Raw genomic sequence first — 13,388 nt, 5'->3', positions numbered from 1 at the left:
TATGAACGAGCCAATCCAATTTGACCTTCTTTGAAAAGTCTTGTTTATCGTTTCTGTCTCTGAAGCCGGAGTCGTTAGATACGACGCAGACGATAACCTATAACAATTCTTTAAAGTAATGTTTAGGGACCATTTTGACTTCGTTGTTGGGAAGCTAACATCAACACCGAGCGTAGCCCAACAATAAAGTCTTGATAGATTTACTTGCAGTGTATTTTATTAAAATACGACCTGGGTTGAATAATGAAAACACGAGATTCATCACCTCCTGTGCATGTCCATGTCGCAGAGTCCACTCCAGTGCATGTTCATCTAAAAAAGAGTCCGAAAAGCTGCACTTACAGGCCTGCTCAGGTGAGTTGGAAATATCGATTAAGAAGTTCAATAAAACATTTCTGCCTGAAAATGATCTGTACAATGTACAGTTTAAATATTTATGTTTTTTTATTGTATTTTTTTGGTTAGTCAAAAACGTCTATGCTGCACAGATTTAAAATAATGCTGTTATTTGTTGTGCTTCTGCTTTTCCAGATGAAGACCAGAGAGGTGCAGATCAAGGGGGATGTGGTGAGCTTGCGCACAACTGCCAAGACAAAGACCCGTGTTCCCTGGATCCCCCCAGGAAGAACTTCCACCCGGCAAGATGTATACAAGTGGGAGGTATTGGCAATATTTGCTTTCTGGATTTTTTTTCATGACGAGTAATTAAGGATTGTTTTATTTGACTGTGTTCCAACAATACACAAGCTGAATATTTATCCATTTCAGGGGCCTAGTCATTGTCTTGAGATTACAACTGGGTCACCGGCTGAACCATCGCTTGGTCCTCTACAGTTGGAGGACCTGTCTGATGAGGATGAGGAGGGTCACAGTCACCGCAAGAGACAAGGGATGAAGATTGACAGACTTATGATGGATGCTGAGTCATCCAAGGAGGTATAGTATCAGATAATTTTGTAGTTGTTGCACATCACAGTCTTCTATTACTTTCTTACAATCACCTGCAAAACTTGATAGCAAAATCATGTGTATCGCTTTCCTGTTTCTTTTTTGCATGTCTAAAGCAAGGAAAATATTGTATCTAATGCTTATGCATAAGTACATTTTTATTTATTGATGCATAACTCATTTGGTTGAAAAGGCAATGTTGCGGAAGAAGGAGCGTGACCAGTCTGAACTTCTGAGAGCCCACCAGCGTAAGAGTGGCGATCAGGACGAGGAGCTGGGGGAACAGAACATGAAAGAATGTCATTCCTTGAAGATGAGAGGCGATTATGAAAGGTAAGGAATAGGCTTGTAGTGGGACATTAGGCCTACCAGTTGAAATCCTAATGTATCTGTTCATACCATCCCTAACCATTCCACTGTGTTTAGGGCTGATTCTGGTAAAGTTGTTGGGGAAACAGACTTGCTGCTGAGGAAACTAGTGGAAGCTGAGATTGATAGTATGGCAGTGGCCAATCAGTTGGAAGCCCTGAAGGAGACTGTTGGCAAAGGGAAGGTTTGTTTCAATAATAAAAACATATTGATCTGTCATTGGCTATGCATTGTTGGGAGAATTTGATGTTGTGTTCAACCGTTTTTTTCTGTAGGATAAACTATCGTCAAAGATGAATGCAAGCTCCTTAAGAAGGGAACAGGAGTTGTTGAAAAAGAAAATTGATACATTTGACAGCACAAACCGCCATCTTCGAGAACTGCTTAGGGAGTGTCATGAACGTGAAGTAAGTTTTCTGACCAGGACAGGTCCGTTTTCTAAGATTGACGAATGCAAAGAAATTGTTTGAGATGAAGTTGTCTTCTGTATTTTTGCCAATCATTTAATAGACTGAATCACTGAAGCTGTCAGAGCAGAGACATGCACTTCTGAGGAGACTGGCTGACACAGAGGATGAGAAAATGGTGGGTCTCCACCACCCCTCCACATGGCAATGTTGTGTGCTTTGTCCTTTTCTTCATTTTCCCTCACAGATATTCATAACCTCCACAATGAGTTGGTTTGACCCCATTTCTTTCAGCGGCTTTTGTCAAAACTCAACAACAAAGAGAAAGAAGCCACCAAGCTTGCTCTATATCTGGATTCTGAAAAGGTTTGACAGGTGTCCCATCCCTCAGAGTTGAAAGAGTTTGCTCACTTATCCTGAAGTTGTATCTTACTGCTATGCATTTGTCTTCCTACTATGCATCCTCATGGCAGGACAATGTGAAGGCTAATGGAGAGCTGTCCAAGATTCTAGAGTCTACCCGTAGTCGTCTCATAAGTCAGTTACACTGCAAAGAAGATGAAAATGACCGTCTTATTGCTCAGATTCAAGTGAGTTGACGTTATTCAATATGATTGGTCGTATCATATTACATAAGGCAGGTTGTATTTGTATACAAAGTTGCTTAGGTTGTGCCACCAGGCACAGCTGTGCCATCTGAAGATTTGGGGTTTCGGCACCATTTAAACTGAGTTGAAAATCGTCATCTTCGCGATCTTCTTGTCTGGAGCAGAGCATGGAGCTGACCCAGGAGGCTCAGAGGAAGGAGATGCAGGGTTGGATGGAAAAGCTGCAAGAGTTAAAGCACCAGAATGAGGAGAGCAAAGAGATCCACAGGCATGAGACACAAACCCTAAAACAGCGGGCCAAGCACAGTGAGGATTCAGCCAGGGAGTTGTCTACACAGCTGCTGGAGAAGGTTAGATACTCACAGGCCCTCTGGCAACCATTTCCAACACGACATGCATGTATGCTACTTTCACAGGGTGAAATATGTGCAACTATACGAAAACACCTGAGGATCACACAACGCCATGTCTTGTTTTTCTTTCCCTCCAGGAGTCCCAGTTGGCAGAAGCCCTCTCCACAGCCGAGGCCTGGTGTGCACGCCACTCCACTGAAGCGAGCGCCAAGAGCCAGCTGGACATGGATGTGACTGCTCTCAGAAAGTGAGTGAAAGAATGAACACAAAAAAAAACACTGTAAATAGGTTATTTGACGGTGGGAGTTCCTTTACGGTTGTGGTCTGAATGTGCAGCCAGGTGAGAGAGCTGACAGACCAGCTGTATGCTGTGGAGCAGAAGAATCGTGCTGAGAAGGAGGGGCTACTGGACCAGCTGCACCGCCTCAACTCTGACAACACCAAAAGCAAATTAGAGAACCAGAGTCTGAAGGTAAACACATTTACTTTGAGTATGTATTGATCTATAAATGCAGGAATCTGTCTGAGTGTGTGTGTGTATCTTTGGCTTGTTTGGTTCGGCACTGGTTTATATAATGACGTGATATAGACAGAGTGGGTGAATAAAATGTATTACTTTTATTAGTTAATTCTTAACATTTCTGTGTTTTCTTTTCAGGCCTCCCTATCTGCAGCAGAGGAAAAGCTTGCTCGGTCCCACTCCGAGGCTCATCAGCTTAAGACTTCAATCAAGAAGCATGAAAGTCTGATGGACAAGTACAAGAGCAAGGTACAAACACAGGCTAACAGACATTGAAGTGACACCTCCACTGGCCTGAGGTTGGAACTCATACAAACGCGTACGTCATTCGTTCGTTGAGAAAGTGTTCGTATCGTGCCTCAGTTTCAGAAGGCTCGCTCGGAATCCGAGGACCACTGCCTGAAGCTAGATGCTGCCGGGAAAGAGGCCCGGGAGCTGAAGGCCAACCTGGAGCGGGAGATCGAGCACGTCAGGAGGCAGCTGCTGGGCCGTCTGAAAGAGCTGGAGCCTCTGCCTGAGAGGCTGAGGAGCTCTGAGCTGCAGCTCAGGGAGGCGCAGGAGCAGGTGGACGCTCAGGAAAGGAGAAACATGGAGCAGAACAGTACCCTCGCTGAGCTCAGGCACAAGGTATGCGTGCATAATAATAATAATAGTATTTATAATGCACTTTATATTTAGCTAGTTACTGTGTTAGCCTGCATAAGCATCTACGGTCGTGTAAACTGTCTTTGAATATGATGATTAAGATGGGTCTGTGTCTGGGGCTGTGTACAGGTAGACCAGCAGGTCTGCCGGGTGGAAGCATTTCAAGAAAATAATCTACTGCTCCAGGAGGAAAACAGGCATTTGAAGCACAAAATGGAGAGTTTAGAGAGGTATGTTAAACTCTATATAGGACACTAGTCGCACTTTGCTTTGCAAGTTTTAAAGGTTATTAAATTCAATTGCTCAACATCATTGATCCAGAAAAGTGGAGGAGGCCAATTTGCAGAACAGAGACATGGCCCAGGTTATCGCCCAGCGAGATGACTCGATCCACAGTAAACAGCAACAGCTGGAGGACCGAGCCAGGGAGTGCAGCATCCTCTCCAAACAGCTGGAGCAGGTGCTCGAAGACGCACAGAGACAGGTCTGTGTGCGCAGGACAGACTCGCACACACTTTGCTTTTGGTTTCATTTCTGGGCCAAAGGTTTCACTTTGACTGTTCTGTTTTTTCTTCCAGGTTGGGGAGAGCCATGAGCGGGCTTTATCTAAAGAAAGGTCCTCTCAGTCGAAGGCTCTGGATCTGGAAAGCCAGTTAGGGATGTCTAAGGCAGAGCTGTCCCAATTACGCAGAAATAAAGAGGATGTGAGTTTTGTAAGGATATTGTATATATAAAGTGAACTATTGGAAGTCCTGTATATTCATGCCCTGGCAGTTACAATGAATATGACTGAAAAGATGTAACCTTTTTTATGCAGATGGAACGCCGCTTTCAGAGTCAGTTGAAGAATTTGAAGGACAGACTGGAACAATCAGACTGTACTAATCGCAGCCTGCAGAATTATGTTCAGTTTCTCAAAACTTCCTACAGTAATGTGTTTGGTGACTCTGGGCTAACAAGTACACTATTCCCACCGTCTCCAATTTAAAAGCATTGCATTGTAAGATGTTAATTTCATACCACTAAATAATTATATACCACTAATAAAACCTGCATTGTCTTGTGAGATGTTAATCGTTGATTTATTTCTATACTGCACAAATAAAGACACTTGAAATCTAACGTTTTCACCTCAACGTTTCTGTTTTTAACATGTGTTCACAGTAACATTTAAATACAAAGTATTCAGCATTTATGATTATGCATAAAGTATAATCCAGAAGTGGGAAATGCTGTAGATAGGAACGTTTCTTACCGGAAACCGAGGAGGTCGGAGAGGAATTTGGGTAACACCTTAAACGCCGCAAAATAAGCAAAGAGAAAATAGTAAACCAGTTTGAGCCTGGTTCAGGCTTTACCAAGGTACTACCGGTATAGTGAACTACTACTACACCCCGAAATGCCTGCTGAAAGTTTACGGTGGGAAACATTAGAGGCCTTAAAAAACTCACAAAAAGGAAAGCTTAAATATAGTCCAGACTGGCCTGAAAATGGCGAGGTAAGTTCACGATACTCAGCCTAGTGCTCTAAATGACAAAGCAGCTAGAGGTAGCTATATAAGCTCGCTAGCTGGTACCTCATTTACTGGTTGTGTTGACAGTATTGCTAGCAAAGAGAATGTGTGAAGGATTAAGGATACCAGCAATGTCGTATGTTTTCAAATTGTTAGATCTGCTTGTAAGATAGCTAGCTACTAAATTGGACAAGCTCCAAGACTCGGAACTATAATCAATGCGACTCCCACAGGATGTTTTGTCTGGTTGTAACGAAGCACCAAGTTTGTCCCCGCTATCCGGACTCATCTTGAAAAAGTTCAGCCCCAGGCCTCTCCAGAAGACCTGCTCCTTGGGCTCGGCTTCCCGTGACCCAAGCCCAGGCTTTGCTGATGACGCCCCTTTCTCACTGTCATCTACGAGCTCCTTCCCATCCGTCAATGTTCTTAGTTCTCCTCCATCTTCTCCATCAGAAGTTCCCCCATCAGTGAAGGACACAGAACTGGTAAGGAAGAGACTAACGTCTCACCAAATTACATAGAGATGAACACAGTTTCGAATTGCAACTAGGCAACGTGAATTGTCTGTGCAATATATATGATTCAATGTGCAGCAGGTCATCGATGACGAGAAGAAGGATTTTGACCAGGAACTCAGTCCTGTCTCCAGCCCTACTCCTCCCCCCACCATCTCTCTGCTGTCTCCCAAAGCCAGCCACATGGCAGGATGCATACGGATCTGTGAAGAGAAACATCGAGCAAAGGCCAAGGTACAACAGGCATTAACACCACCGCAGGGGGGAAAGTTTCAGTGTGGCACGGCGCTGTCATTGATTTATCTCAGGCAACTGCAACGTTCGTTCTTCTCTGTTGAGGTGTTGATCCAGTGTCTCTCTCACCCAGATGGAGCTGAACCTGAGGCAGGAGCTGCAGGAGCGCCTGGTGGCGTCTGTCGCTAGCCGCGAGTCAGAGCAGCTCAAACGCTTCGAGGAGTTCATGGAGTTGAAACAGAGGCAGGAGTACCAGAGCATGAGGGACATGATGGAGAGAGAGTATGGGCATTTCATGACCTCTGACCCTATTACTATGGCCATTTTTGTTTTGATGGAAATAATCTTTTATAACTGTTTTTTTTCTTGTTCTCTAAAGTACCCAAGAGAGCATTGGGCGACATGAGAAGTTAAAAGAGGAGCACAGACACAGAACCAAGGTATGACGCGAGTTGCTGCCCCCTGCACGCTGAAATGGCGTGATCTCGGGTCCCTGGCGAGATCACGCCATCGGTGGTCTCTGACGGCCTCTGACGCTCTTCTACCTCCCCAGATCCTGAACCTGCGCCTGAGGGAGGCGGAGCAGCAGCGGCTGCGCGAGGTGGAGCTGGAGAGGCAGAGGCAGGCGGAGGGCAGGGAGAGGCTGCGCAGCCTCAACGCCATCCAGGAGGAGATCCTGCAGCTCAATCACCTCCTCGAGCCGTCCACGCCCACCCAGCCGGGCCCCGCCCCCGACCACATGCCCTACATCACCCGTGGCAACCAGCTGTGCACCCAGGTGTCCGAGGTGGTGCGTGCGACGTCTGAGGTCCGTGTAAGCCTTTCGTCGCTCGACAATGACCGCGTTTGTTCCTGGTGTTCTGCATTGTCCTGATAGGTCATTGTTAGCATGTCGAACAAACAACAGGATGTCTCATTAGAAGCGGTGTGTGTGTCTGTGCATGTGCAGGGGGCGTTCCCCAGCATGGAGGACATGACCGTGGCCGAGCGCGCTCTCCATGAGATGAGGTCCCTGATCAGGCTGAAGCAGGAGGAGGCGTCCCAGGCCCAGGAGAAGAGGAAGAAGGACGTGGAGGAAGAGGAGGAGCGCAGGAAGCGGGCGGAGCTGCAGGCGCAGCAGGAGGAGCAGAAGAAGAGCGCGGCCGTAACGGCGAAGGAGAAGGCGCGAAAAAAGGGTGAGGAGAGAGGGTTTCGTTTGGTTATGCCAGGCTCGTGTGCGAACGGTTTTGATGGGCTTGGGAACAGTTGAGCTTCAGCTTTCCTTGTTCGACAGGTCTGCAGACTAAAGCTGAGAAAAGCACCCTGAAATGGTACCAGGGGCTACAGGACTCTGCTAACCAGTGTGTCCAGTCACTTGGAGACCTCAACGATCCCAAAGATCTCCAGGTAGGATGTTTACCTTTTTATGTAGGATTCCGGCTGCTCTGCATTGTAAATTTTTCATTTAGATTAAAACCATAATACATGCTGATGTCTGATTCCCTTGTCTGTGCTCAGACAAAGAAACTGAGAATGGAGTTACAGAAAGCGGCTACCATCCCTGTCAACCAGATTTCCAGCATCTCAGGTATGGGTCAACAGAGTCTGTTGGCGGGATATGCGTGTCCTATGATGCCCTAAACGTGTGTCCTATGAAACGTGTTGTGCTTGTCGTCCGTGAAGGATCCCAGCTCAAGGAGATCTTTGATAAGATCGACAAGCTGCTGTCTGGGAAGTCGGTGGTGTCGGGAGGAAAGTCTGTCTCCACATCCCAGCATCCCAAGGGCTTAGACTTTGTTAGCTACAAATTAGCTGAGAAGTTTGTGGTGAGTCCGCGTGGCACATGGACCCCCATGGTCCCCACCGATGCCGTAAATAACATAACTTGGTTTTATCGTTCCAGAATTGAAATAAAGAATACAGTTTTTGATTTGTTTGTGCCGATGGATTGTTTCTAGAAACAAGGAGAGGAGGAGGTGGCGTCCCATCACGAAGCTGCCTTCCCCATCGCTGTGGTGGCCTCCGGAGTGTGGGAGCTACACCCCCAAGTGGGAGATCTCTTCCTTGCCCACTTACACAAAAAATGTCCTTACGCTGTGCCCCACTTCCCTCCCTTGAAGGATGGAACATCTATTCCGGATTATCAGAGGTCAGTACAACACTGTGTAACAACTTGAATACCTGATTAGTGAGAGTCCTATTCCAGACACAAAGATAAGCAGCCCTTCCGTGAGCATGTCCTCCTTCCTGTGCCCCCTCCAGGATCATGGGCTACAGGGTGGATGACTCTGGGGTGGAGGGCCAGGACTGCTTCCTGAAGAGGATGTCCGGAATGATCCGGCTCTACGCTGCCATCATCCAGCTGAGGTGGCCCTATGGCTCCAAACAGGGGGTACGAACGCTCGCTGCCTCGTTACACACGGCCTTTATCCACCTTGTGTTTGTCTTGGGAGGGGAGATTTGCCGGTTACATTCCTCATTATTGTCCTGGAATTCCTTCCCCTTAGCCTGGTCCACATGGACTGAACCATGGGTGGCGCTGGCTGGCTCAGATGCTGAACATGGAGCCCCTGGCGGACGTCACGGCAACGCTGCTGTTTGACTTCCTCGAGGTGAGACCAGTCATTGGTCTGTTTGTCTACCGCTTCTATGTCCTGTATTTCAAGGCAAGCCAAATGATCTTTTTGGCCTTCCTTCCTGCTCCACCTCAGGTCTGTGGGAATGCGCTGATGAAGCAGTACCAGGGGCAGTTCTGGAAGCTTCTACTGCTCATCAAAGAGGAGTACTTTCCAAGGTATGATTGTACCACTAAAACCATTGTTTTACATGTAACAATGTTGTTTGAATACCAGCATGGTTAACCCACTGCTGTTCCAACACAAACCCCTTTAACTCCCTTAGGATTGAGGCTGTCACAAGCACAGGACAAATGGGCTCAGTCATGAGACTAAAGCAGTTCCTTGAGGTGAGAGAACCACCCACAGCGTTTTTAAATGACGTGTCAAAATACATTGAAAATAAAACCTGTGTTGTAATCCTGTGATCACTTTGTCTTTCGCCTAGACTTCATTAAGAAGCAGGCAGATTCTTCCCCCCAAAGGCCAGCTAAGCTCCTCTTTCTGGAGGTCCTGAGTGGAGGGGAATCCCCCGAACAAACAGTGACGCCGCCGTTGGACCCCGCTTGCATGACCCAAGTACGTCAGGAGACTGAGCTAATAAGACTAGGCTTTGCACATTGTAAAGTTATGGCTGCCTGCAACGATACACTATATCTCCTGTGATTTGCTAGTGTGACGTACGCGTCAAACTAAATCCTTACAGGTTTGTGTCGAGGGGTTGAATTGTTTGCCGCTTCATTCCTTGTGCTGCGTGTACTACACCCACTGCAAGATTACATGTACCGTTACTTGAGCTTTACTTATGGAGTAGATGGCGAAGATGAATGTACTCTAATCACAACAACGCAAGATATCGTGCTACAGTTCTCCTTAGTCGCAGGAATTATTTTGGATGTGGTAGATGCATTTTAAGTTGTTTAAACAGTGTTTAGACTGAACAGGTTTCTGTGTTTGATTTTGGATGTTTCCATGTCTAGATCAGATGTGTCGATCATGGCATTCACTATTCAAGCCATATTGTCAGTGTTTTCATTGATGATGGAATGAAATCTCCACCTTTTTATGTTTGTACATTGACGTGATTAGTTATTTATGTTTTTATAGTATCTGGATAGTTTTCTATGAATTACCTCCTAAGCTAGCAGGTTATTTGCAAAAATATCAACATTTACATTAGGAAAATTAGTAAATATGGGAGCAGTACAGTGTCACATACTTCCTGGAAATTGAATATAATGCTTACATATTTGTGCAAAATACATCATACAACCTATAAAACAATAATCAATCATTGACAGTAATCATTGTCTGAATTGTATTCATCCTTTTTACATGTATGAGCATTGTGGTGTATGTCATACATACAAGAACAACTGATTCATACTGACTCAGAAGACACATATGCATATCAGGAAGATCCAATCCACCCTTTGACCTACAAAGAAGCCCTACTTCCCGCATAATCAATACAAAAAATCAAAAGAGAAATCAATAAACCAATGGACTGATTAAGTTTGCTGGCCAGTAAGTTGGGGACTGAGCAGTGAGAAGCAACCATCTGCTACAGGAAACTATTCAAGATGCAGATGTTAAAGAGCTAGTTCACCCAATACACATTCCCAAGATGTTTTCCTGTTATGGAAGTAGATTTTTCTACAACGCTTTACCCACATGTTTGACTACATTGCTGTAAGGTACAAAGGGAACATTGTACAGGAATGGTTTATGATTGGACTATTAAGAAATGAACAGAAAAGAGAAACCGGTCGTCAACAGGACAAGTTGGGAGTCCCATGTAAAACATCCTAGAGATTCATAGGACTGAGAAACATCAAATTAAACCTTTTCTAATCATTAAATGTATGAACCCATATATAGATATTAATATAGCATACTTAATTAATACTTCATAACCTGCCCAGGGACTGCAGTTGAAAATTATCCGGCTCGCTAAAACCGGCACTTTTACTGAAAAGTTGATTAATGTTCACTGTCCCTGTAAAATAAACGAAATAAACTAAATTACAACCTAAAATACTTATTGTATGTTTATAATTATTTTCATTAATAATTGTTTGCTCAACAATACTTTCATACAGTAGTTCATGGCTGCTAATGCACAAATGGATTTCACTGGCAACCACAGCTTGGCAGGAACACACGAGAAGCTAAATTGTTACATTTGCTACATGTTTATTAAAGTAAACTATTGAAAGAGCATGAGTAAATCTATATGGGAACTAAACATCTTTCCTGTGCCTAGTCAGATTGCTGCAGTCGAAGCTCCTATAAAGGACAATTCTTCCCCATTCATGATACAACCTCTCCGAAATACAATCTTGTGATATCCTGCTGATTTAGTCTCTGAGGCCTGGAAGCGATCTTCTGTTAGAATGTATGCACTATAGACAATGTTTTTTTTTTTGGGAGGGGGGTGTCAAATCTTCCCCTCATGGTTTTGTGTGGCCTTTTCCATGCGCTTGTACCAGAACTTCACCTTGGTGTTCTCCATCATGTCATCAAAGGCTTGTAGACCCTCCATCACTCTCAGGACCCCAAACACTGCCTACAGAGGGGTCACAAACACCAAAGAGTGAGTAACAGTTACTAAGAAACATCTATACATTTTCAATAAGACGAGTGGACAAATATGTTACCAGGTCGGACAGATTGGGTTGGTTGCCACCCATAAACTTCCTCTTCTTCCCGATAGCTGCTACCCAATCATTGACAGCTTTGTACAGGTCCTGTCTCACGTCATCCTGCAGGTTGTGCCTGAATAAAAAGTTCAAGATGATGCCATAGGCAACAACACACATTTCCAAAGCTGGTTGCTGGATCATTACAAATGTAGATGTTGTCCCAAAATGTGTTTCTGACACAGGAGTCTCTTTCACCAACCTTCTTTTCAGCATTTTGGAGATGACATACATGGCTGACGCTCCAACGTACTTTGCACAGAATCCCTCAAAAGTGCCAAACTTGCCCTCTCGCACAATGTAGTCAAAAGAAGCCAGGGCCTCTCCTGTAGTTCTGTACACGTTGGGGGAGATCAGGTGCACAAGCCAATCATCTGCCCATCGACGCCATTTGATTTCCTCTCTGTAATAGATTTAGTGGCACAGAAAGACAAACTGATGCAGACTTTTTCACACACACACACAAAAAAACAATTACTATCCAGACTGTATTATATTTAGCAGAGGGTTTTTCTTTGTTGAGATTGACCAGGCAGATATCTGCCAGCTAACGTTATGGACTGACTTCCTGGAATCTTTCTCTGGATACAGCAGTGAGGCCTCAGCTTCGGTCAGCATCACCCAGTACTTGTTGTTGTACTCTGTCACTTCCTTCCCCCGGTCATTGGTGGACTTCATCTCTGGGTAACAGGTGAGAATTTCTGGTATGGTTTTCCCCCTGTAGAGAAGGTTCAGAGAGTTTCTTGACATCTCACCCCCAAAAACCAAACACCCAAGAAAGACTATACGGCTGTGAAATTACTTACTTGCTAATCAAGTATGTCTTTAGACCGCTGATGATTACTGATGAATCATTCAGTTGCTGTAAGATATGAAAGCAAGAGTGAGAAACCCCATGATGTTTTCCAATGAGTCCAAGACCTAATAATAGTTTAGTTAAAATTTACTTTATGCTACAGCATATACATTGCTGTCAAAATCAGCATTTTCAATTTCCCAGTAGACCCCACATGTAGTAGTGCATAGTATAAACATTTTCAGGCATTAGGAATATTTGACCTGCATAATTGTGTAAAATATGGCTTGTTTGCATTGCACTACTCGTCCGAATCGTTTGGCCTCTGCCGAGCATATACCCTTCATGCTGGTATGACACCTGACTAATGTCCTTACCACTTCACCATTCACCATCAAGATAGGCACTTTTCTGTAAGTTGACCACTTGATTTCCTTTCTCATGACTGGATTGACCTCCACGATGTCGTATGGCAGGCCATGGAAATCCAAAAATGCCCGAACTTTGCTGCAGAACGGACAGGTCTTGTACTGGTACAGGGTCAATTTAATCTCCCCTTCAGAAACCTGAGAAAAGACACCTGTGAATGCAATGCTAATGACACCTGCAGCACGCTGCATACAATCTACAGTATAACTTCATTATAAGATAATATTACCTTGGATTTCTCCTCAGCAAGGTGTTGTTGGACAGAGAACTTTATGGTCTGGTATAAACCAATCCCCCCTCCCAGCAGAAACGCACATCCGAGTATTCTGCTACCACCATGCAGCGGTGGTGCAAAAAGCAATTTGGATCGGAATCCTGAACCACCCGTTCCATAAGCTCGGCTCGACCCATGTAGCGAGGATCTCGGCACCAGGGAAAATACTTTGCCAGGACGGCATGATTGAGACTCTAGTATTTGCCAGCCGACCTTACTAAGCTTTCGTGCACAGGCAGCTGCCATCTTGCTTTTACATAAACTCCCACAATGCAACTGAAGGACTTGTTCAAGAACATCGTTTGCTTCATCTACGCTCAGTAAACTACGCTGTCAGGGATGTATTCAAGAACACCAACTGGACGAGTAGCATCAAGCTACGTTACGCACAAATTAGAAACTCTGCCTTCAGGTTAGGTTGATTCTTCAAACAGAGATAATGATATGGGTGGATGACAGAAGAGAAAATTATTTGAACAAT

The 13,388-nt window shown here is 44.8% G+C and overlaps 3 protein-coding genes across 6 annotated transcripts; 2 read left to right on the top strand and 1 right to left on the bottom strand.

Moving 5' to 3' along the window:
- The first annotated feature begins 91 nt into the window (after nucleotides 1–91).
- Nucleotides 92–4,951, top strand: LOC136938288 (outer dense fiber protein 2-like). Of its 4 annotated transcripts, none has more exons than XM_067231600.1 (18): nucleotides 92–354; nucleotides 532–660; nucleotides 769–936; nucleotides 1,142–1,281; nucleotides 1,375–1,501; nucleotides 1,593–1,724; nucleotides 1,828–1,902; nucleotides 2,019–2,090; nucleotides 2,198–2,314; nucleotides 2,497–2,682; nucleotides 2,823–2,932; nucleotides 3,022–3,157; nucleotides 3,344–3,454; nucleotides 3,569–3,832; nucleotides 3,980–4,080; nucleotides 4,172–4,334; nucleotides 4,429–4,554; nucleotides 4,668–4,951. In XM_067231600.1, the coding sequence occupies exons 1-18, from the start codon at nucleotides 244–246 to the stop codon at nucleotides 4,836–4,838; spliced, it is 2,439 nt and encodes an 812-aa protein (XP_067087701.1). In that variant the 5' UTR covers nucleotides 92–243; the 3' UTR covers nucleotides 4,839–4,951. The 4 variants fall into 4 exon arrangements, with proteins under 4 accessions (XP_067087701.1, XP_067087700.1, XP_067087702.1 ...); XM_067231599.1 differs by having other exon boundaries at nucleotides 4,429–4,563; XM_067231601.1 differs by lacking the exon at nucleotides 2,019–2,090 and having other exon boundaries at nucleotides 4,429–4,563.
- Nucleotides 4,952–5,167: 216 nt separating this feature from the next.
- gle1 (GLE1 RNA export mediator) lies at nucleotides 5,168–9,355 on the top strand. Its single transcript, XM_067231350.1, has 16 exons — nucleotides 5,168–5,348; nucleotides 5,597–5,848; nucleotides 5,957–6,112; nucleotides 6,246–6,394; nucleotides 6,492–6,552; nucleotides 6,666–6,920; nucleotides 7,062–7,287; nucleotides 7,386–7,498; nucleotides 7,610–7,679; nucleotides 7,775–7,917; nucleotides 8,050–8,240; nucleotides 8,354–8,483; nucleotides 8,599–8,703; nucleotides 8,803–8,885; nucleotides 8,993–9,056; nucleotides 9,155–9,355. Exons 1-16 carry the CDS (start codon nucleotides 5,250–5,252, stop codon nucleotides 9,221–9,223), a joined length of 2,166 nt encoding a protein of 721 aa, XP_067087451.1. The 5' UTR covers nucleotides 5,168–5,249; the 3' UTR covers nucleotides 9,224–9,355.
- Nucleotides 9,356–11,021: 1,666 nt separating this feature from the next.
- Nucleotides 11,022–13,153, bottom strand: ptgesl (prostaglandin E synthase 2-like). Its single transcript, XM_067231351.1, has 7 exons — nucleotides 12,863–13,153; nucleotides 12,582–12,770; nucleotides 12,215–12,270; nucleotides 11,974–12,126; nucleotides 11,611–11,811; nucleotides 11,367–11,484; nucleotides 11,022–11,275 (listed from the first exon to the last, which is right to left on the bottom strand). The coding sequence occupies exons 1-7, from the start codon at nucleotides 13,151–13,153 to the stop codon at nucleotides 11,147–11,149; spliced, it is 1,137 nt and encodes a 378-aa protein (XP_067087452.1). The 3' UTR covers nucleotides 11,022–11,146.
- Between the last annotated feature and the right edge of the window lie 235 nt (nucleotides 13,154–13,388).

This window comes from Osmerus mordax, chromosome 28, assembly GCF_038355195.1.
Source record: "Osmerus mordax isolate fOsmMor3 chromosome 28, fOsmMor3.pri, whole genome shotgun sequence".
In the NCBI taxonomy this organism is placed as follows: domain Eukaryota; kingdom Metazoa; phylum Chordata; class Actinopteri; order Osmeriformes; family Osmeridae; genus Osmerus; species Osmerus mordax.
Note: the sequence above shows the minus strand (reverse complement) of the source record. Positions and strands in the feature narration are given on the sequence as shown.

Excerpts from the sequence above, each read along its gene's own strand:
- ptgesl (XM_067231351.1), bottom strand. The coding sequence starts at position 13,153 with ATGGCAGCTGCCTGTGCACGAAAGCTTAGTAAGGTCGGCTGGCAAATA. Across the intron at positions 12,771-12,862 it reads TTGCTGAGGAGAAATCCAAG|GTTTCTGAAGGGGAGATTAA; the intron begins GTAATATTATCT and ends GTCTTTTCTCAG. Across the intron at positions 12,271-12,581 it reads TGATGGTGAATGGTGAAGTG|CAACTGAATGATTCATCAGT; the intron begins GTAAGGACATTA and ends CATATCTTACAG.
- gle1 (XM_067231350.1), top strand. The coding sequence starts at position 5,250 with ATGCCTGCTGAAAGTTTACGGTGGGAAACATTAGAGGCCTTAAAAAAC. Across the intron at positions 6,553-6,665 it reads AGCACAGACACAGAACCAAG|ATCCTGAACCTGCGCCTGAG; the intron begins GTATGACGCGAG and ends CTACCTCCCCAG. Across the intron at positions 9,057-9,154 it reads GACTAAAGCAGTTCCTTGAG|ACTTCATTAAGAAGCAGGCA; the intron begins GTGAGAGAACCA and ends TCTTTCGCCTAG.
- LOC136938288 (XM_067231599.1), top strand. The coding sequence starts at position 244 with ATGAAAACACGAGATTCATCACCTCCTGTGCATGTCCATGTCGCAGAG. Across the intron at positions 2,683-2,822 it reads CTACACAGCTGCTGGAGAAG|GAGTCCCAGTTGGCAGAAGC; the intron begins GTTAGATACTCA and ends CTTTCCCTCCAG. Across the intron at positions 2,933-3,021 it reads GATGTGACTGCTCTCAGAAA|CCAGGTGAGAGAGCTGACAG; the intron begins GTGAGTGAAAGA and ends CTGAATGTGCAG.